Source organism: Eucyclogobius newberryi, unplaced genomic scaffold (assembly GCF_026437365.1).
Source record: "Eucyclogobius newberryi isolate DKJ021-1_F unplaced genomic scaffold, fEucNew1.0.hap1 SCAF_183, whole genome shotgun sequence".
Taxonomy (NCBI): Eukaryota; Metazoa; Chordata; class Actinopteri; order Gobiiformes; family Gobiidae; genus Eucyclogobius; species Eucyclogobius newberryi.
This window is the reverse complement of record NW_027315816.1, coordinates 96,488-116,974: the sequence shown is the minus strand read 5'-3', so window position 1 is coordinate 116,974 and position 20,487 is coordinate 96,488. Positions and strand designations below refer to the sequence as shown.

The 20,487-nt window shown below is 46.9% G+C and overlaps 1 protein-coding gene across 1 annotated transcript in view; it reads left to right on the top strand.

The window, feature by feature from the left end:
- Positions 1-20,487, top strand: part of LOC140365137 (calpain-2 catalytic subunit-like) — a 161,004-nt gene that overhangs the window by 56,149 nt on the left and 84,368 nt on the right. The window contains exons 9-12 of the mRNA XM_072451390.1: positions 2,365-2,525; positions 5,606-5,775; positions 6,817-6,828; positions 12,558-12,769. Of these exons, the coding sequence (XP_072307491.1) occupies positions 2,365-2,525; positions 5,606-5,775; positions 6,817-6,828; positions 12,558-12,769 (555 nt within the window). The remainder of the gene's footprint in view (positions 1-2,364; positions 2,526-5,605; positions 5,776-6,816; positions 6,829-12,557; positions 12,770-20,487) is intronic.

Genomic DNA, 20,487 nt, shown 5'->3' with positions numbered 1-20,487 from the left:
CCTCTGCGACAGCACGAGCCGCGGCTCGCCTGGCCTGCCGATACCCGTCGATGACCTCCGGAGACCTACAAGCCAGAGTGGCCTGATAGGCCTCCTTCTTCAGTCTGACGGCATCCCTTACTTCCGGTGTCCACCACCGGGTTCGGGGGTTGCCGCCACGACAGGCACCGGAGACCTTGCGACCACAGCTCCGAGCAGCCGCATCAACAATGGAGGCGGAGAACATGGTCCACTCGGACTCAATGTCCCCAACCTCCCCCGGGACATGGGAGAAGCTCTCCCGGAGGTGCGAGTTGAATACCCTACTGACAGAGGGCTCCACTAGACGTTCCCAACAGACCCTCACAATGCGCTTGGGTCTGCCAAGTCTGTCCGGCTTCCTCCTCCGCCAGCGGATCCAACTCACCACCAGGTGGTGATCGGTTGACAACTCTGCCCCTCTCTTCACCCGAGTGTCCAAGACACGCGGCCGGAGGTCTGATGACACGACAACAAAGTCGATCATTGACCTCCGGCCTGTGTCCTGGTGCCATGTGCACTGATGAACACCCTTGTGCTTGAACATGGTGTTCGTTATGGACAAATCCGTGGCTAGCACAGAAGTCCAATAACTGAACACCGCTCGGGTTCAGATCGGGGAAGCCGTTCTTCCCGATCACCCCTCTCCAGGTGTCACTGTCATTGCCCACGTGGGCGTTGAAGTCCCCCAGTAGAACAACGGAGTCCCCGGTCGGTGCACTGTCCAGTACCCCTCCCAAGGACTCCAAGAAGGCCGGGTACTCAGCACTGCTGTTCGGCCCGTAGGCCGCCACAACAGTGAGAGACCTGTCCCCCACCCGAAGGCGGAGGGACGCGACCCTCTCGTTCACCGGGGTAAACTCCAACACGTGGCGGCTGAGCTGAGGGGCTATCAGCAAGCCCACACCAGCCCGCCGCCTCTCCCCGCGGGCAACACCCGAGAAGTGGAGCGTCCAGCCCCTCTCGAGGAGATGGTTCCAGAGCCCAAACTGTGCGTGGAGGTTAGGCCGACTATATCTAGTCGGTATCGCTCAACCTCCCGCACAAGCTCAGGCTCTTTCCCCCCCAGCGAGGTGACATTCCATGTCCCCAGAGTTAGTCTCTGTGTCTGGAGATCTGGTCGCCGAGGCCCTCAGATCTCTCTGCACCGGCCCCTTATGGATCCTCCTGCGGGTGGTGGGCCCACGGGAGGGCGGCCCCACGTCGCTCTTTCGGGCTGTGCCCGGCCGGGCCCCGTGGGGTAAGACCCGGCCACCAGGCGCTCGCCATGGAGCACCCATCCCAGGCCTGGCTCCAGGATGGGGCCCCGGTGACGCCGATCCGGGCGACGTGAACTGCCTTGATAGTGTTGTCATCATAGGGGGCTTCTGAACCGATCTTTGTCTGACCCGTCACCTAGGACCTGTTTGCCTTGGGAGACCCGACCAGGGGCATGAAGCCCCCGACAACATAGCTCCCGGGATCATTCGGGCACTCAAACCCCTCCACCACGTTAAGGTGTCGGTTCAAGGAGAGGGTCCCTCGGGATGTCGTTCCTTATCTTCTTGTTTGCTCTTGTCCCTCAGTATGTTGTTCTTATCTTCTTGTTTGCTCTTGTCCCTCAGGATGTTGTTCCTTATTTTCTTGTTTGCTCTTGTCCCTCAGGATGTCGTTCCTTATCTTCTTGTTTGTTCTTGTCCCTCAGGATGTCGTTCCTTATCTTCTTGTTTGATCTTGTCCCTCGGGATGTCGTTCCTTATCTTCTTGTTTGCTCTTGTCCCTCAGGATGTCCTTCTTATCTTCTTGATTGCGCTTGTCCCTCGGGATGTTGTTATCTTCTTGTTTGCTCTTGTCCCTCAGAATGTCGTTCTTATCTTCTTGTTTGCTCTTGTCCCTCGGGATGTCGTTCCTTATCTTCTTGTTTGCTCTTGTCCCTCAGGATGTCCTTCTTATCTTCTTGTTTGCGCTTGTCCCTCAGGATGTTGTTATCTTCTTGTTTGCTCTTGTCCCTCAGAATGTCGTTCTTATCTTCTTGTTTGCTCTTGTCCCTTAGGATGTCGTTCTTATCTTCTTGTTTGCTCTTGTCCCTCAGAATGTCGTTCTTATCTTCTTGTTTGCTCTTGACCCTTAGGATGTCGTTCTTATCTTCTTGTTTGCTGTTGTCCCTCAGGATGTCGTTCCTTATCTTCTTGTTTGCTCTTGTCCCTGAAGATGTCGTTCTTTATCTTCTTGTTTGCTCTTGTCCCTCAGGATGTCCTTCTTATCTTCTTGTTTGCTCTTGTCCCTCAGGATGTCCTTCTTATCTTCTTGTTTGCTCTTGTCCCTCAGGATGTCCTTCTTATCTTCTTGTTTGCTCTTGTCCCTCAGGATGTCCTTCTCTGAGTTCTGCAGACATTACTCTCGTATTGAGGTTTGCACGTTGACGCCGGACGCCATTTTGGACGACTCTGTGAAACACTGGAGCTCCAGCAAGTACGACGGAACCTGGAGACGAGGCTCCACCGCAGGAGGCTGTCGCAACAACCCGTGTAACACAACCACACAACCGCACAACCACACAACACACACAACCACACAACACACACAACCACACAACACCTCAGGAGGCTGTCGCAACAACCCGTGTAACACAACCACACAACCGCACAACCACACACACAACCACACACACAACCACACAACACCGCAGGAGGCTGTCGCAACAACCCGTGTAACACAACCACACAACCGCACAACCACACACACAACCACACACACAACCACACAACACCGCAGGAGGCTGTCGCAACAACCCGTGTAACACAACCACACAACCGCACAACCACACACACAACCACACACACAACCACACAACACCGCAGGAGGCTGTCGCAACAACCCGTGTAACACAACCACACAACCACACACACAACCGCACAAAATTGTAAACAGCCATTACCAGGAGGTTCTGCCAGGTGGGCGGAGCCTACTCAGAAGAACTGAGGGTTTATTCTCTTCTTCTGTTGCAGACACGTTCTGGACTAACCTCAGTTCTTCTCTTCTTCTGTTGCAGACACGTTCTGGACTAACCTCAGTTCTTCTCTTCTTCTGTTGCAGACACGTTCTGGACTAACCTCAGTTCTTCTCTTCTTCTGTTGCAGACACGTTCTGGACTAACCTCAGTTCTTCTCTTCTTCTGTTGCAGACACGTTCTGGACTAACCTCAGTTCTTCTCTTCTTCTGTTGCAGACACGTTCTGGACTAACCTCAGTTCTTCTCTTCTTCTGTTGCAGACACGTTCTGGACTAACCTCAGTTCTTCTCTTCTTCTGTTGCAGACACGTTCTGGACTAACCTCAGTTCTTCTCTTCTTCTGTTGCAGACACGTTCTGGACTAACCTCAGTTCTTCTCTTCTTCTGTTGCAGACACGTTCTGGACTAACCTCAGTTCTTCTCTTCTTCTGTTGCAGACACGTTCTGGACTAACCTCAGTTCTTCTCTTCTTCTGTTGCAGACACGTTCTGGACTAACCTCAGTTCTTCTCTTCTTCTGTTGCAGACACGTTCTGGACTAACCTCAGTTCTTCTCTTCTTCTGTTGCAGACACGTTCTGGACTAACCTCAGTTCTTCTCTTCTTCTGTTGCAGACACGTTCTGGACTAACCTCAGTTCTTCTCTTCTTCTGTTGCAGACACGTTCTGGACTAACCTCAGTTCTTCTCTTCTTCTGTTGCAGACACGTTCTGGACTAACCTCAGTTCTTCTCTTCTTCTGTTGCAGACACGTTCTGGACTAACCTCAGTTCTTCTCTTCTTCTGTTGCAGACACGTTCTGGACTAACCTCAGTTCTTCTCTTCTTCTGTTGCAGACACGTTCTGGACTAACCTCAGTTCTTCTCTTCTTCTGTTGCAGACACGTTCTGGACTAACCCTCAGTTCTTCTCTTCTTCTGTTGCAGACACGTTCTGGACTAACCTCAGTTCTTCTCTTCTTCTGTTGCAGACACGTTCTGGACTAACCTCAGTTCTTCTCTTCTTCTGTTGCAGACACATTCTGGACTAACCTCAGTTCTTCTCTTCTTCTGTTGCAGACACATTCTGGACTAACCCTCAGTTCTTCTCTTCTTCTGTTGCAGACACGTTCTGGACTAACCTCAGTTCTTCTCTTCTTCTGTTGCAGACACGTTCTGGACTAACCTCAGTTCTTCTCTTCTTCTGTTGCAGACACGTTCTGGACTAACCTCAGTTCTTCTCTTCTTCTGTTGCAGACACGTTCTGGACTAACCTCAGTTCTTCTCTTCTTCTGTTGCAGACACGTTCTGGACTAACCTCAGTTCTTCTCTTCTTCTGTTGCAGACACGTTCTGGACTAACCTCAGTTCTTCTCTTCTTCTGTTGCAGACACGTTCTGGACTAACCTCAGTTCTTCTCTTCTTCTGTTGCAGACACGTTCTGGACTAACCTCAGTTCTTCTCTTCTTCTGTTGCAGACACGTTCTGGACTAACCTCAGTTCTTCTCTTCTTCTGTTGCAGACACGTTCTGGACTAACCTCAGTTCTTCTCTTCTTCTGTTGCAGACACGTTCTGGACTAACCTCAGTTCTTCTCTTCTTCTGTTGCAGACACGTTCTGGACTAACCTCAGTTCTTCTCTTCTTCTGTTGCAGACACGTTCTGGACTAACCTCAGTTCTTCTCTTCTTCTGTTGCAGACACATTCTGGACTAACCTCAGTTCTTCTCTTCTTCTGTTGCAGACACGTTCTGGACTAACCCTCAGTTCTTCTCTTCTTCTGTTGCGGACACGTTCTGGACTAACCTCAGTTCTTCTCTTCTTCTGTTGCAGACACGTTCTGGACTAACCTCAGTTCTTCTCTTCTTCTGTTGCAGACACGTTCTGGACTAACCTCAGTTCTTCTCTTCTTCTGTTGCAGACACGTTCTGGACTAACCTCAGTTCTTCTCTTCTTCTGTTGCAGACACATTCTGGACTAACCCTCAGTTCTTCTCTTCTTCTGTTGCAGACACGTTCTGGACTAACCTCAGTTCTTCTCTTCTTCTGTTGCAGACACGTTCTGGACTAACCTCAGTTCTTCTCTTCTTCTGTTGCAGACACGTTCTGGACTAACCTCAGTTCTTCTCTTCTTCTGTTGCAGACACGTTCTGGACTAACCTCAGTTCTTCTCTTCTTCTGTTGCAGACACGTTCTGGACTAACCTCAGTTCTTCTCTTCTTCTGTTGCAGACACGTTCTGGACTAACCTCAGTTCTTCTCTTCTTCTGTTGCAGACACGTTCTGGACTAACCTCAGTTCTTCTCTTCTTCTGTTGCAGACACGTTCTGGACTAACCTCAGTTCTTCTCTTCTTCTGTTGCAGACACGTTCTGGACTAACCTCAGTTCTTCTCTTCTTCTGTTGCAGACACGTTCTGGACTAACCTCAGTTCTTCTCTTCTTCTGTTGCAGACACGTTCTGGACTAACCTCAGTTCTTCTCTTCTTCTGTTGCAGACACGTTCTGGACTAACCTCAGTTCTTCTCTTCTTCTGTTGCAGACACGTTCTGGACTAACCTCAGTTCTTCTCTTCTTCTGTTGCAGACACGTTCTGGACTAACCTCAGTTCTTCTCTTCTTCTGTTGCAGACACGTTCTGGACTAACCCTCAGTTCGTTCTCCGTCTGAGTGAGGAGGACGATGACCCTGATGATGGAGAGAACGGCTGTAGCTTCGTGGTGGGTCTGATCCAGAAGAACCGGAGGAAGCTGCGTCGTCAGGGCGAGGACATGCACACCATCGGCTTCGCCATTTACGAGGTGAGTCTGGGACGTCTACGACTCCAACGCTTTTGTCATGATATAATATGAAATATATATATATATATATATATATATATATATATATATATATATATATATATATTTTTTTTTTTTTTTTTTATATATATAATACATATGTGAAGTTTGTCAAGCAATTTAAGTTACATGATTATAATTGATATTTAATGCAGAGTAGAACTTTTATTTAGGTTAGATGAGGCCCCTGGGTTAGATGAGGCCCCTGGGTTAGATGAGGCCCCTGGGTTAGATGAGGCCCCTGGGTTAGATGAGGCCCCTGGGTAAGGGTTAGATGAGGCCCCTGGGTTAGATGAGGCCCCTGGGTTAGATGAGGCCCCTGGGTAAGGGTTAGATGAGGCCCCTGGGTTAGATGAGGCCCCTGGGTAAGGGTTAGATGAGGCCCCTGGGTAAGGGTTAGATGAGGCCCCTGGGTTAGATGAGGCCCCTGGGTTAGATGAGGCCCCTGGGTTAGGGTTAGATGAGGCCCCTAGGTTAGATGAGGCCACTGGGTAAGGGTTAGATGAGGCCCCTGGGTTAGATGAGGCCCCTGGTTTAGGGTTAGATGAGGCCCCTGGGTTAGATGAGGCCCCTGGGTAAGGGTTAGATGAGGCCCCTGGGTTAGATGAGGCCCCTGGGTTAGATGAGGCCCCTGGGTTAGGGTTAGAGAAGGCCCCTGGGTTAGATGAGGCCCCTGGGTTAGGGTTAGATGAGGCCCATGGGTTAGATGAGGCCCCTGGGTTAGGGTTAGATGAGGCCCATGGGTTAGATGAGGCCCCTGGGTTAGATGAGGCCCTTGGGTTAGATGAGGCCCCTGGGTTAGATGAGGCCCTTGGGTTAGATGAGGCCCCTGGGTTAGATGAGGCCCTTGGGTAAGGGTTAGATGAGGCCCCTGGGTTAGATGAGGCCCCTGGGTTAGATGAGGCCCCTGGGTTAGATGAGGCCCCTGGGTTAGATGAGGCCCCAGGTCTGATCCTTCTAAACCAGGACTAATGTGTGTTGTTTGTGTTGTTTGTGTTACAGCTCCCCCCTCAGGTGAGCAGTGTCTCTGCGTCCTCAGGTAGAGTAAGGCCCATCTGAGGCTGCACCAATGAGACGAGCCGGTGACAGATGCTGCGCTGTGATTGGACAGGGTTTATGATCTTAAAAACGTTCAGACAGACAACTTCATGACCAAGAGCAAAAAGCAAACATACAACACCCAAAGATCATCTCTGACAAGGATTACATGTACATACATGCACATACATGTACATACATGTACATACATGTACATACATGTACATACATGCACATACATGCACATACATGTACATACATGCACATACATTTACATACATGTACATACATGCACATACATTTACATACATGCACATACATGTACATACATGCACATACATGTACATACATGCACATACATGTACATACATGTACATACATGTACATACATGTACATACATGCACATACATTTACATACATGTACATACATGCACATACATGTACATACATGTACATACATGTACATACATGTACATACATGCACATACATGTACATACATGCACATACATGTACATACATGCACATACATTTACATACATGTACATACATGCACATACATGTACATACATGCACATACATTTACATACATGTACATACATGTACATACATGCACATACATGTACATACATGTACATACATGTACATACATGTACATACATGTACATACATGCACATACATGTACATACATGTACATACATGTACATACATGCACATACATTTACATACATGTACATACATGCACATACATGTACATACATGCACATACATTTACATACATGTACATACATGTACATACATGTACATACATGCACATACATGTACATACATGTACATACATGCACATACATGTACATACATGTACATACATGCACATACATTTACATACATGTACATACATGCACATACATGTACATACATGCACATACATTTACATACATGTACATACATGCACATACATGCACATACATGTACATACATGTACATACATGTACATACATGTACATACATGCACATACATTTACATACATGCACATACATTTACATACATGTACATACATGCACATACATGTACATACATGCACATACATTTACATACATGTACATACATGTACATACATGTACATACATGCACATACATGTACATACATGTACATACATGTACATACATGTACATACATGCACACACATTTACATACATGTACATACATGTACATACATTTACACACATTTACATACATTTACACACATTTACATACATGTACATACATGTACATACATTTACATACATTTACACACATTTACATACATTTACATACATGTACATACATTTACATACATGTACATACATTTACACACATTTACATACATGTACATACATTTACATACATGTACATACATGCACATACATTTACATACATGTACATACTTGTACATACATTTACATACATTTACATACATTTACACACATGTACATACATTTACATACATTTACACACATTTACATACATTTACATACATTTACATACATTTACATACATGTACATACATGTACATACATTTACACACATTTACATACATTTACATACATTTACATACTTGTACATACATTTACATACATTTACACACATGTACATACATTTACATACATTTACACACATGTACATACATTTACATACATGTACATACTTGTACATACATTTACATACATTTACATACATTTACACACATGTACATACATTTACACACATTTACATACATTTACATACATTTACATACATTTACACACATTTACATGCATGTACATACATTTACATACATGTACATACATGTACATACATTTACATACATGTACATACATTTACATACATTTACATACATTTACATACATTTACATACATTTACACACATTTACATACATGTACATACATTTACATACATGTACATACATGTACATACCTGTACATACATGTACATGTATGTACATTTACATACATCTACATACATTTACATGTATGTACATACATGTACATACATTTACACACATTTACACACATTTACACACATGTACATACATGTACATACATTTACATACATTTACATACATTTACACACATATACATACATTTACATACATGTACATACATGTACATACATGTACATACTTGTACATACATTTACATACATTTACATACATTTACATACATGTACATACATTTACATACATTTACATACATTTACACACATTTACATACATTTACACACATTTACACACATTTACAAACATGTACATACATGTACACACATTTACATACATTTACATACATTTACACACATTTACACACATGTACATACATGTACACACATTTACATACATTTACATACATTTACACACATTTACACACATTTACATACATTTACATACATTTACACACATTTACATACATTTACATACATTTACACACATTTACACACATTTACACACATTTACATACATTTACATACATGTACATACTTGCACATACATTTACATACATTTACATACATTTACATACATTTACACACATTTACACACATTTACACACATTTACATACATGTACATACATTTACATACATTTACATACATTTACACACATTTACACACATTTACACACATTTACATACATTTACACACATTTACATACATTTACACACATTTACATACATTTACATACATTTACATACATGTACATACATTTACATACATGTACATACATGCACATACATTTACATACATGTACATACTTGTACATACATTTACATACATTTACATACATGTACATACATGTACATACATTTAAATTGAACAGGAAAATGGCGGTGAATAGAAGATTTCAAATACCTTTTTGTTTTTCACTAAAGAACATGAGCGGATGAAAAGCAGATGAAACACTCATGAGTCAAAGATAAGTGGCTGTTTAGTCTAAACCTTTAGTCTTTAAGTGAGACTCAACAGCCTCTGCACCAGAGGCTTCATCAGAAGACACTGGAGTTCAGGACCACAGAGCGTCGTGCAGCTTCATCTTAAAGACACAAAGCACTCGATCAAAGACAGAGGAGAAGATTCTGAGCAGGACAAAAGATGAAGAGAAAGAGAGTCCTCTTCAAACAGACCTGAAGGTTTAAGGTTCAACCTTCCTGTGGTTTATAATGGGGTTTGAATCCCTGGAGTGGTCGACGCCCACGAAAGCCAAGTTACAATAGGAGGCTGATGGCCCATTAAAGGACTTATAGTAAACAAAGAGGGTATTTCAAGTGAAACCAAATACTCCCTTTATCAGGAGGGTTAGGGTTCTGGTTCTGGTTAGGGTTCTGGTTAGGGTTCTGGTTAGGGTTCTGGTTCTGGTTAGGGTTCTGGTTAGGGTTCTGGTTCTGGTTAGGGTTCTGGTTAGGGTTCTGGTTAGGGTTAGGGTTCTGGTTAGGGTTCTGGTTAGGGTTAGGGTTAGGGTTCTGGTTAGGGTTCTGGTTAGGGTTAGGGTTGCTGTGGACCGCCCACCAAGACACGGTCTCGGACTTCCGGGATGATGGCTTCTTTCGGAAGTGTCTGGCTGTGGTCGTATCCATGGTAATATCTGTGGTTAGTAGGGTCCACTGTAGGGTCAGGGGAGACCCCACAGTGTGTGCCGGGCAGAAATGTGTGATTTGAAATCCATCCATCCATTTTCTGCCGCTTTATCCGGGGCCGGATCGCGGGGGCAGCAGTCTGAGCAGGGACTCCCTGACTTCCTTCTCCCCAGACACTTCCTCCAACTCCTCCGGGGGGATCCTGAGGCGTTCCCAGGCCAGCTGAGAGACATAGTCCCTCCAGCGTGTTCTGGGTCTTCCCCGGGGCCTCTTTCCGGTGGGACACGCCCGGAACACCTCCCCAGGGAGGCGCCCAGGAGGAGCAGCGGCTCTACTCCGAGCTCCCCCTGTGTGGCCAAGCTCCTCCCCCTATCTCTAAGGGAGTGTCCAGCCGCCCGGCGGAGGAAACTTATTTCGACAGCTTGTATCCGCGATCTTGTCCTTTGGGTCATTAAAGCTCATGACCATAGGTGAGGTCAGAACGTAGACCGACCGGTGAATCCAGAGCTTTGTCTTTGGACTCAGCTCCTTCTTCACCACAACAGTCGATGCAGCGACTGCAGCGATCCAACTGTCAATCACACGCTCCATCAAGACCCCGAGATACTTGAACTCCTCCACTTGGGACAAGGACTCCACCCACCTGGAGAGAACAAGGACCCCCCACCCACCTGGAGAGGACAAGGACTCTCCACCCACCTGGAGAGAACAAGGACCCCCCACCCACCTGGAGAGGACAAGGACCCCCCACAAGGACCCCCCCACCCACCTGGAGAGAACAAGGACCCCCCACCCACCTGGAGAGGACAAGGACTCTCCACCCACCTGGAGAGAACAAGGACCCCCCACCCACCTGGAGAGGACAAGGACCCCCCACAAGGACCCCCCCACCCACCTGGAGAGAACAAGGACCCCCCACCCACCTGGAGAGAACAAGGACCCCCCACCCACCTGGAGAGGACAAGGACCCCCCACCCACCTGGAGAGGACAAGGACCCCCCACCCACCTGGAGAGGACAAGGACCCCCCACCCACCTGGAGAGAACAAGGACCCCCCACAAGGACCCCCCACCCACCTGGAGAGAACAAGGACCCCCCACCCACCTGGAGAGAACAAGGACCCCCCACCCACCTGGAGAGGACAAGGACCCCCCACCCACCTGGAGAGGACAAGGACCCCCCACCCACCTGGAGAGGACAAGGACCCCCCACCCACCTGGAGAGAACAAGGACCCCCCACAAGGACCCCCCACCCACCTGGAGAGAACAAGGACCCCCCACCCACCTGGAGAGGACAAGGACCCCCCACCCACCTGGAGAGAACAAGCCACCTTTTTCCGGTCAAGAAGCATGACCTTGGATTTGGAGCTGATTCTCATCCCAGACGCTTCCCTCTCGTCCCAGTGCAGCTGCAGGTCCGGGTTTGATGGAGCCTCAGGACAACATCGTCTGCAAACAGCCGAGATGAGATCCTGTGGTCCCCAAACCGGACACCCTATGACCCCTGACCACACCCTCCGACCCCTGACCACACCCTCTGACCCCTGACCACACCCTCTGACCCCTGACCACACCCTCCGACCCCTGACCACACCCTCTGACCCCTGACCACACCCTCTGACCCCTGACCACACCCTCTGACCCCTGACTGCGCCTAGAAATTCTGTCCATAAAAACTATGAACAGAAGCGGTGACAAAGCGCAGCCCTGAGGAGTCCCTCACTGGGAACAGGTCTGACTCACTGCCGTGAACACAGCTCCTGCGCCGGTCAGACAGGGACCGGACAGCCCTGAGCAAAGGGCCCCGGACCCCGTACTCCCGGAGCACCCCCCAAAGGACACCCCGAGGGACATAAAAGCACAACAACAGTCGCTTGTAACTGCGTTTACTGAGTGTAAAAAGTGAAATGGAGCAGGTTATCTGTCTCTACAAGCCCAGCTCTCAGATCCATCGGCCTAGCAGCGGTTTTGTAGAAACAAAGCTTTGGCTGGTCCATGTGGGTGACTGAGAGAAGCCAAAGGGCCCCCGGGAGCCCACAGGCACCAGGTTGGTGAGCCCTGCTCTGGTTCTTCATGCTGTTCCTGGTTCCTGTTTCCTCAGTTCCACGGTCAGTCAGAAGTGCACCTGGATAAAAACTTCTTCCTGACCCACGCTTCGGCCGCTCGCTCTGAGACCTTCATAAACCTGAGGGAGGTTTGTAACCGCTTCAGACTTCCACCTGGAGAGTACCTCATCGTGCCCTCCACCTTCGACGCTCACCTGAACGGGGACTTCTGCATCCGAGTGTTCAGCGAGAAGCAGCAGCAGACTGTGTGAGTCCTGGTCCTGGTCTAGTTCTGGTCAAGTCCTGCTTTAGTCCTGGTTTAGTCCTAGTTTAGTCCTAGTTTAGTCCTGCTTTAGTCCTAATTTAGTCCTGGTTTAGTCCTAGTTTAGTCCTAGTTTAGTCCTGCTTTAGTCCTGGTTTAGTCCTGCTTTAGTCCTGGTTTAGTCCTGCTTTAGACCTGCTTTAGTCCTGGTTTAGTCCTGCTTTAGTCCTGCTTTAGTCCTGGTTTAGTCCTGCTTTAGTCCTGCTTTAGTCCTGGTTTAGTCCTGCTTTAGACCTGCTTTAGACCTGCTTTAGTCCTGCTTTAGTCCTGGTTTAGTCCCGCTTTAGTCCTGCTTTAGACCTGCTTTAGTCCTGGTTTAGTCCTGCTTTAGACCTGCTTTAGTCCTGGTTTAGTCCCGCTTTAGACCTGCTTTAGACCTGCTTTAGACCTGCTTTAGTCCTGGTTTAGTCCCGCTTTAGACCTGCTTTAGACCTGCTTTAGTCCTGCTTTAGTCCTGCTTTAGACCTGCTTTAGACCTGCTTTAGTCCTGCTTTAGTCCTGGTTTAGTCCTGCTTTAGTCCTGCTTTAGTCCTGGTTTAGTCCTGCTTTAGACCTGCTTTAGTCCTGCTTTAGACCTGCTTTAGTCCTGCTTTAGTCCTGGTTTAGTCCTGCTTTAGTCCTGCTTTAGTCCCGCTTTAGTCCCTCTTTAGTCCTGCTTTAGTCCCTCTTTAGTCCCTCTTTAGTCCTGCTTTAGTCCCGCTTTAGTCCTGCTTTAATCCTGCTTTAGTCCCTCTTTAGTCCTGCTTTAGTCCCTCTTTAGTCCTTCTTTAGTCCCTCTTTAGTCCCTCTTTAGTCCTGCTTTAGTCCCTCTTTAGTCCTTCTTTAGTCCCTCTTTAGTCCTGCTTTAGACCTGCTTTAGTCCTGCTTTAGTCCTGTTTTGGTCCTGCTTTAGTCCTGTTTTAGTCCTGGTTTAGACCTGCTTTAGTCCTGGTTTAGTCCTGCTTTAGTCCTGCTTTAGTCCTGGTTTAGTCCTGCTTTAGACCTGCTTTAGTCCTGCTTTAGTCCTGGTTTAGTCCTGCTTTAGTCCTGGTTTAGTCCTGCTTTAGTCCTGCTTTAGTCCTGCTTTAGTCCCTCTTTAGTCCCTCTTTAGTCCCTCTTTAGTCCTGCTTTAGTCCTGCTTTAGTCCCTCTTTAGTCCTGCTTTAGTCCCTCTTTAGTCCTTCTTTAGTCCTGCTTTAGTCCTGGTTTAGTCCCTCTTTAGTCCTGCTTTAGTCCTGCTTTAGTCCTGCTTTAGTCCTGCTTTAGTCCCTCTTTAGTCCCTCTTTAGTCCTTCTTTAGTCCCTCTTTAGTCCCTCTTTAGTCCTTCTTTAGTCCCTCTTTAGTCCTGCTTTAGTCCCTCTGTAGTCCTTCTTTAGTCCCTCTTTAGTCCTGCTTTAGTCCCTCTTTAGTCCTGCTTTAGTCCCTCTTTAGTCCTGCTTTAGTCCCTCTTTAGTCCCTCTTTAGTCCCTCTTTAGTCCTGCTTTAGTCCTGCTTTAGTCCCTCTTTAGTCCCTCTTTAGTCCTGCTTTAGTCCCTCTTTAGTCCCTCTTTAGTCCCTCTTTAGTCCCTCTTTAGTCCTGCTTTAGTCCTGCTTTAGTCCCGCTTTAGTCCCTCTTTAGTCCCTCTTTAGTCCCTCTTTAGTCCTGCTTTAGTCCCTCTTTAGTCCTTCTTTAGTCCCTCTTTAGTCCCTCTTTAGTCCTGCTTTAGTCCCTCTTTAGTCCTTCTTTAGTCCCTCTTTAGTCCCTCTTTAGTCCTGCTTTAGTCCCTCTTTAGTCCTGCTTTAGTCCCTCTTTAGTCCTGCTTTAGTCCCTCTTTAGTCCCTCTTTAGTCCCTCTTTAGTCCTGCTTTAGTCCCTCTTTAGTCCCTCTTTAGTCCTGCTTTAGTCCCTCTTTCGTCCCTCTTTAGTCCCTCTTTCGTCCCTCTTTAGTCCCTCTTTAGTCCCTCTTTAGTCCTGCTTTAGTCCCTCTTTAGTCCCTCTTTAGTCCCTCTTTCGTCCCTCTTTAGTCCCTCTTTAGTCCCTCTTTAGTCCCGCTTTAGTCCCTCTCTTTAGTCCCTCTTTAGTCCCTCTTTAGTCCTGCTTTAGTCCCTCTTTAGTCCTTCTTTAGTCCCTCTTTAGTCCCTCTTTAGTCCTGCTTTAGTCCTGCTTTAGTCCCTCTTTAGTCCTTCTTTAGTCCCTCTTTAGTCCTGCTTTAGTCCTGCTTTAGTCCCTCTTTAGTCCCTCTTTAGTCCCTCTTTAGTCCCTCTCTTTAGTCCCTCTTTCGTCCCTCTTTCGTCCCTCTTTAGTCCCTCTTTAGTCCCTCTTTAGTCCCTCTTTAGTCCCTCTCTTTAGTCCCTCTATAGTCCCTCTTTAGTCCCTCTCTTTAGTCCCTCTCTTTAGTCCCTCTCTTTAGTCCCTCTTTAGTCCCTCTTAAGTCCCTCTTTAGTCCCTCTTTAGTCCTGCTTTAGTCCTGCTTTAGTCCCTCTTTAGTCCTGCTTTAGTCCCTCTTTAGTCCCTCTTTAGTCCCGCTTTAGTCCCTCTCTTTAGTCCCTCTTTAGTCCCTCTTTAGTCCCTCTTTAGTCCCGCTTTAGTTCCTCTCTTTAGTCCCTCTTTAGTCCCTCTCTTTAGTCCCTCTTTAGTCCCTCTTTAGTCCCTCTTTAGTCCCTCTTTAGTCCCGCTTTTTTCCCTCTCTTTAGTCCCTCTTTAGTCCCTCTCTTTAGTCCCTCTTTAGTCCCTCTCTTTAGTCCCTCTCTTTAGTCCCTCTTTAGTCCCTCTCTTTAGTCCCTCTTTAGTCCCTCTTTAGTCCCTCTTTAGTCCTTCTTTAGTCCCTCTTTAGTCCCTCTTTAGTCCCTCTTTAGTCCCTCTTTAGTCCCTCTCTTTAGTCCCTCTTTAGTCCCTCTTTAGTTCCTCTTTAGTCCCTCTTTAGTCCCGCTTTAGTTCCTCTCTTTAGTCCCTCTTTAGTCCCCCTCTTTAGTCCCTCTCTTTAGTCCCTCTCTTTAGTCCCCCTCTTTAGTCCCTCTTTAGTCCCTCTTTAGTCCCTCTTTAGTCCCGCTTTAGTTCCTCTCTTTAGTCCCTCTCTTTAGTCCCTCTTTAGTCCCTCTTTAGTCCCTCTCTTTAGTCCCTCTTTACTCCCTCTCTTTAGTCCCTCTTTAGTCCCTCTTTAGTCCCGCTTTAGTCCCTCTTTAGTCCCTCTTTAGTCCCTCTTTAGTCCCGCTTTAGTCCCTCTCTTTAGTCCCTCTTTAGTCCCTCTTTAGTCCCTCTTTAGTCCCGCTTTAGTCCCTCTTTCGTCCCTCTTTCGTCCCTCTTTAGTCCCTCTTTAGTCCCTCTTTAGACCCTCTTTAGTCCCTCTTTAGTCCCTCTTTAGTCCCTCTTTAGTCCCTCTTTAGTCCCTCTTTCGTCCCTCTTTAGTCCCTCTTTAGTCCCTCTTTAGTCCCTCTCTTTAGTCCCTCTTTCGTCCCTCTTTCGTCCCTCTTTCGTCCCTCTTTAGTCCCTCTTTAGTCCCTCTCTTTAGTCCCTCTTTAGTCCCTCTCTTTAGTCCCTCTCTTTAGTCCCTCTTTCGTCCCTCTTTCGTCCCTCTTTAGTCCCTCTTTAGTCCCTCTTTAGTCCCTCTTTAGTCCCTCTCTTTAGTCCCTCTTTCGTCCCTCTTTCGTCCCTCTTTCGTCCCTCTTTAGTCCCTCTTTAGTCCCTCTTTAGTCCCTCTCTTTAGTCCCTCTTTAGTCCCTCTCTTTAGTCCCTCTCTTTAGTCCCTCTTTAGTCCCTCTTTAGTCCCTCTTTAGTCCCTCTTTAGTCCCTCTTTAGTCCCTCTTTAGTCCCTCTCTTTAGTCCCTCTTTAGTCCCTCTTTCGTCCCTCTTTAGTCCCTCTTTAGTCCCTCTTTAGTCCCTCTCTTTAGTCCCTCTTTAGTCCCTCTTTCGTCCCTCTTTAGTCCCTCTTTAGTCCCTCTTTAGTCCCTCTTTAGTCCCTCTCTTTAGTCCCTCTTTAGTCCCTCTTTAGTCCCTCTTTAGTCCCTCTCTTTAGTCCCTCTTTAGTCCCTCTCTTTAGTCCCTCTCTTTAGTCCCTCTTTCGTCCCTCTTTAGTCCCTCTTTAGTCCCTCTTTAGTCCCTCTCTTTAGTCCCTCTTTAGTCCCTCTTTAGTCCCTCTTTAGTCCCTCTTTCGTCCCTCTTTAGTCCCTCTTTAGTCCCTCTTTAGTCCCTCTCTTTAGTCCCTCTTTAGTCCCTCTTTAGTCCCTCTTTCGTCCCTCTTTAGTCCCTCTTTAGTCCCTCTTTAGTCCCTCTTTAGTCCCGCTTTAGTCCCTCTTTCGTCCCGCTTTAGTCCCTCTCTTTAGTCCCTCTTTCGTCCCTCTTTCGTCCCTCTTTAGACCCTCTTTAGTCCCTCTCTTTAGTCCCTCTTTAGTCCCTCTTTAGTCCCTCTCTTTAGTCCCTCTTTAGTCCCTCTTTAGTCCCTCTTTAGTCCCTCTCTTTAGTCCCTCTCTTTAGTCCTGCTTTAGTCCCTCTTTACTCCCTCTCTTTACTCCCTCTCTTTAGTCCCTCTTTAGTCCCTCTTTAGTCCCGCTTTAGTCCCTCTTTAGTCCCTCTTTAGTCCCGCTTTAGTCCCTCTCTTTAGTCCCTCTTTAGTCCCTCTTTCGTCCCTCTTTAGTCCCTCTTTAGTCCCTCTTTAGTCCCTCTTTAGTCCCGCTTTAGTCCCTCTTTCGTCCCTCTTTAGTCCCTCTTTAGTCCCTCTTTAGTCCCGCTTTAGTCCCTCTCTTTAGTCCCTCTTTAGTCCCTCTTTCGTCCCTCTTTAGTCCCTCTTTAGTCCCTCTTTAGTCCCTCTCTTTAGTCCCTCTTTAGTCCCTCTTTAGTCCCTCTTTAGTCCCTCTTTAGTCCCTCTTTCGTCCCTCTTTCGTCCCTCTTTAGTCCCTCTTTAGTCCCTCTTTAGTCCCTCTTTAGTCCCTCTTTAGTCCCTCTTTAGTCCCTCTCTTTAGTCCCTCTTTAGTCCCTCTTTAGTCCCTCTCTTTAGTCCCTCTTTAGACCCTCTTTAGTCCCTCTCTTTAGTCCCTCTTTAGTCCCTCTTTAGTCCCTCTCTTTAGTCCCTCTTTAGTCCCTCTTTAGTCCCTCTTTAGTCCCTCTCTTTAGTCCCTCTCTTTAGTCCTGCTTTAGTCCCTCTTTACTCCCTCTCTTTACTCCCTCTCTTTAGTCCCTCTTTAGTCCCTCTTTAGTCCCGCTTTAGTCCCTCTTTAGTCCCTCTTTAGTCCCGCTTTAGTCCCTCTCTTTAGTCCCTCTTTAGTCCCTCTTTCGTCCCTCTTTAGTCCCTCTTTAGTCCCTCTTTAGTCCCTCTTTAGTCCCGCTTTAGTCCCTCTTTCGTCCCTCTTTAGTCCCTCTTTAGTCCCTCTTTAGTCCCGCTTTAGTCCCTCTCTTTAGTCCCTCTTTAGTCCCTCTTTCGTCCCTCTTTAGTCCCTCTTTAGTCCCTCTTTAGTCCCTCTCTTTAGTCCCTCTTTAGTCCCTCTTTAGTCCCTCTTTAGTCCCTCTTTAGTCCCTCTTTAGTCCCTCTTTAGTCCCGCTTTAGTCCCTCTTTAGTCCCTCTTTAGTCCCTCTTTAGTCCCTCTTTAGTCCCTCTTTAGACCCTCTTTAGTCCCTCTCTTTAGTCCCTCTTTAGTCCCTCTTTAGTCCCTCTTTAGTCCCTCTCTTTAGTCCCTCTCTTTAGTCCCTCTCTTTAGTCCCTCTTTAGTCCCTCTTTCGTCCCTCTTTAGTCCCTCTTTAGTCCCTCTCTTTAGTCCCTCTTTAGTCCCTCTTTAGTCCCTCTTTAGTCCCTCTTTAGTCCCGCTTTAGTCCCTCTTTCGTCCCTCTTTAGTCCCTCTTTAGTCCCTCTTTAGTCCCGCTTTAGTCCCTCTCTTTAGTCCCTCTTTAGTCCCTCTTTCGTCCCTCTTTAGTCCCTCTTTAGTCCCTCTTTAGTCCCTCTCTTTAGTCCCTCTTTAGTCCCTCTTTAGTCCCTCTTTAGTCCCTCTTTAGTCCCTCTTTAGTCCCTCTTTAGTCCCTCTCTTTAGTCCCTCTTTAGTCCCTCTTTAGTCCCTCTTTAGTCCCTCTTTAGACCCTCTTTAGTCCCTCTCTTTAGTCCCTCTTTAGTCCCTCTTTAGTCCCTCTTTAGTCCCTCTTTAGTCCCTCTCTTTAGTCCCTCTTTAGTCCCTCTCTTTAGTCCCTCTCTTTAGTCCCTCTTTAGTCCCTCTTTAGTCCCTCTTTAGTCCCTCTTTAGTCCCTCTCTTTAGTCCCTCTCTTTAGTCCCTCTTTCGTCCCTCTTTAGTCCCTCTTTACTCCCTCTTTAGTCCCTCTCTTTAGTCCCTCTTTAGTCCCTCTTTAGTCCCTTTTTAGTCCCTCTCTTTAGTCCCTCTTTAGTCCCTCTCTTTAGTCCCTCTCTTTAGTCCCTCTTTAGTCCCTCTTTAGTCCCTCTTTAGTCCCGCTTTAGTCCCTCTTTAGTCCCTCTTTAGTCCCTCTTTAGTCCCTCTCTTTAGTCCCTCTTTAGTCCCTCTTTCGTCCCTCTTTAGTCCCTCTTTAGTCCCTCTTTAGTCCCTCTCTTTAGTCCCTCTTTAGTCCCTCTTTCGTCCCTCTTTAGTCCCTCTTTAGTCCCTCTTTAGTCCCTCTCTTTAGTCCCTCTTTAGTCCCTCTTTAGTCCCTCTTTAGTCCCTCTCTTTAGTCCCTCTTTAGTCCCTCTCTTTAGTCCCTCTCTTTAGTCCCTCTTTAGTCCCTCTTTAGTCCCTCTTTAGTCCCGCTTTAGTCCCTCTTTAGTCCCTCTTTAGTCCCGCTTTAGTCCCTCTCTTTAGTCCCTCTTTAGTCCCTCTTTCGTCCCTCTTTAGTCCCTCTTTAGTCCCGCTTTAGTCCCTCTTTCGTCCCGCTTTAGTCCCTCTCTTTAGTCCATCTCTTTAGTCCCTCTTTCGTCCCTCTTTCGTCCCTCTTTCGTCCCTCTTTAGTCCCTCTTTTTCCCTCTCTTTAGTCCCTCTTTAGTCCCTCTTTAGTCCCTCTTTAGTCCCTCTTTAGACCCTCTTTAGTCCCTCTCTTTAGTCCCTCTTTAGTCCCTCTTTAGTCCCTCTTTAGTCCCTCTCTTTAGTCCCTCTTTAGTCCCTCTTTAGTCCCTCTTTAGTCCCTCTCTTTAGTCCCTCTTTAGTCCCTCTCTTTAGTCCCTCTCTTTAGTCCTGCTTTAGTCCCTCTTTACTCCCTCTCTTTACTCCCTCTCTTTAGTCCCTCTTTAGTCCCTCTTTAGTCCCGCTTTAGTCCCTCTTTAGTCCCTCTTTAGTCCCGCTTTAGTCCCTCTCTTTAGTCCCTCTTTAGTCCCTCTTTCGTCCCTCTTTAGTCCCTCTTTAGTCCCTCTTTAGTCCCTCTTTAGTCCCGCTTTAGTCCCTCTTTCGTCCCTCTTTAGTCCCTCTTTAGTCCCTCTTTAGTCCCGCTTTAGTCCCTCTCTTTAGTCCCTCTTTAGTCCCTCTTTCGTCCCTCTTTAGTCCCTCTTTAGTCCCTCTTTAGTCCCTCTTTAGTCCCTCTCTTTAGTCCCTCTTTAGTCCCTCTTTAGTCCCTATTTAGTCCCTCTTTAGACCCTCTTTAGTCCCTCTCTTTAGTCCCTCTTTAGTCCCTCTTTAGTCCCTCTTTAGTCCCTCTTTAGTCCCTCTTTAGACCCTCTTTAGTCCCTCTCTTTAGTTCCTCTTTAGTCCCTCTTTAGTCCCTCTTTAGTCCCTCTTTAGTCCCTCTTTAGTC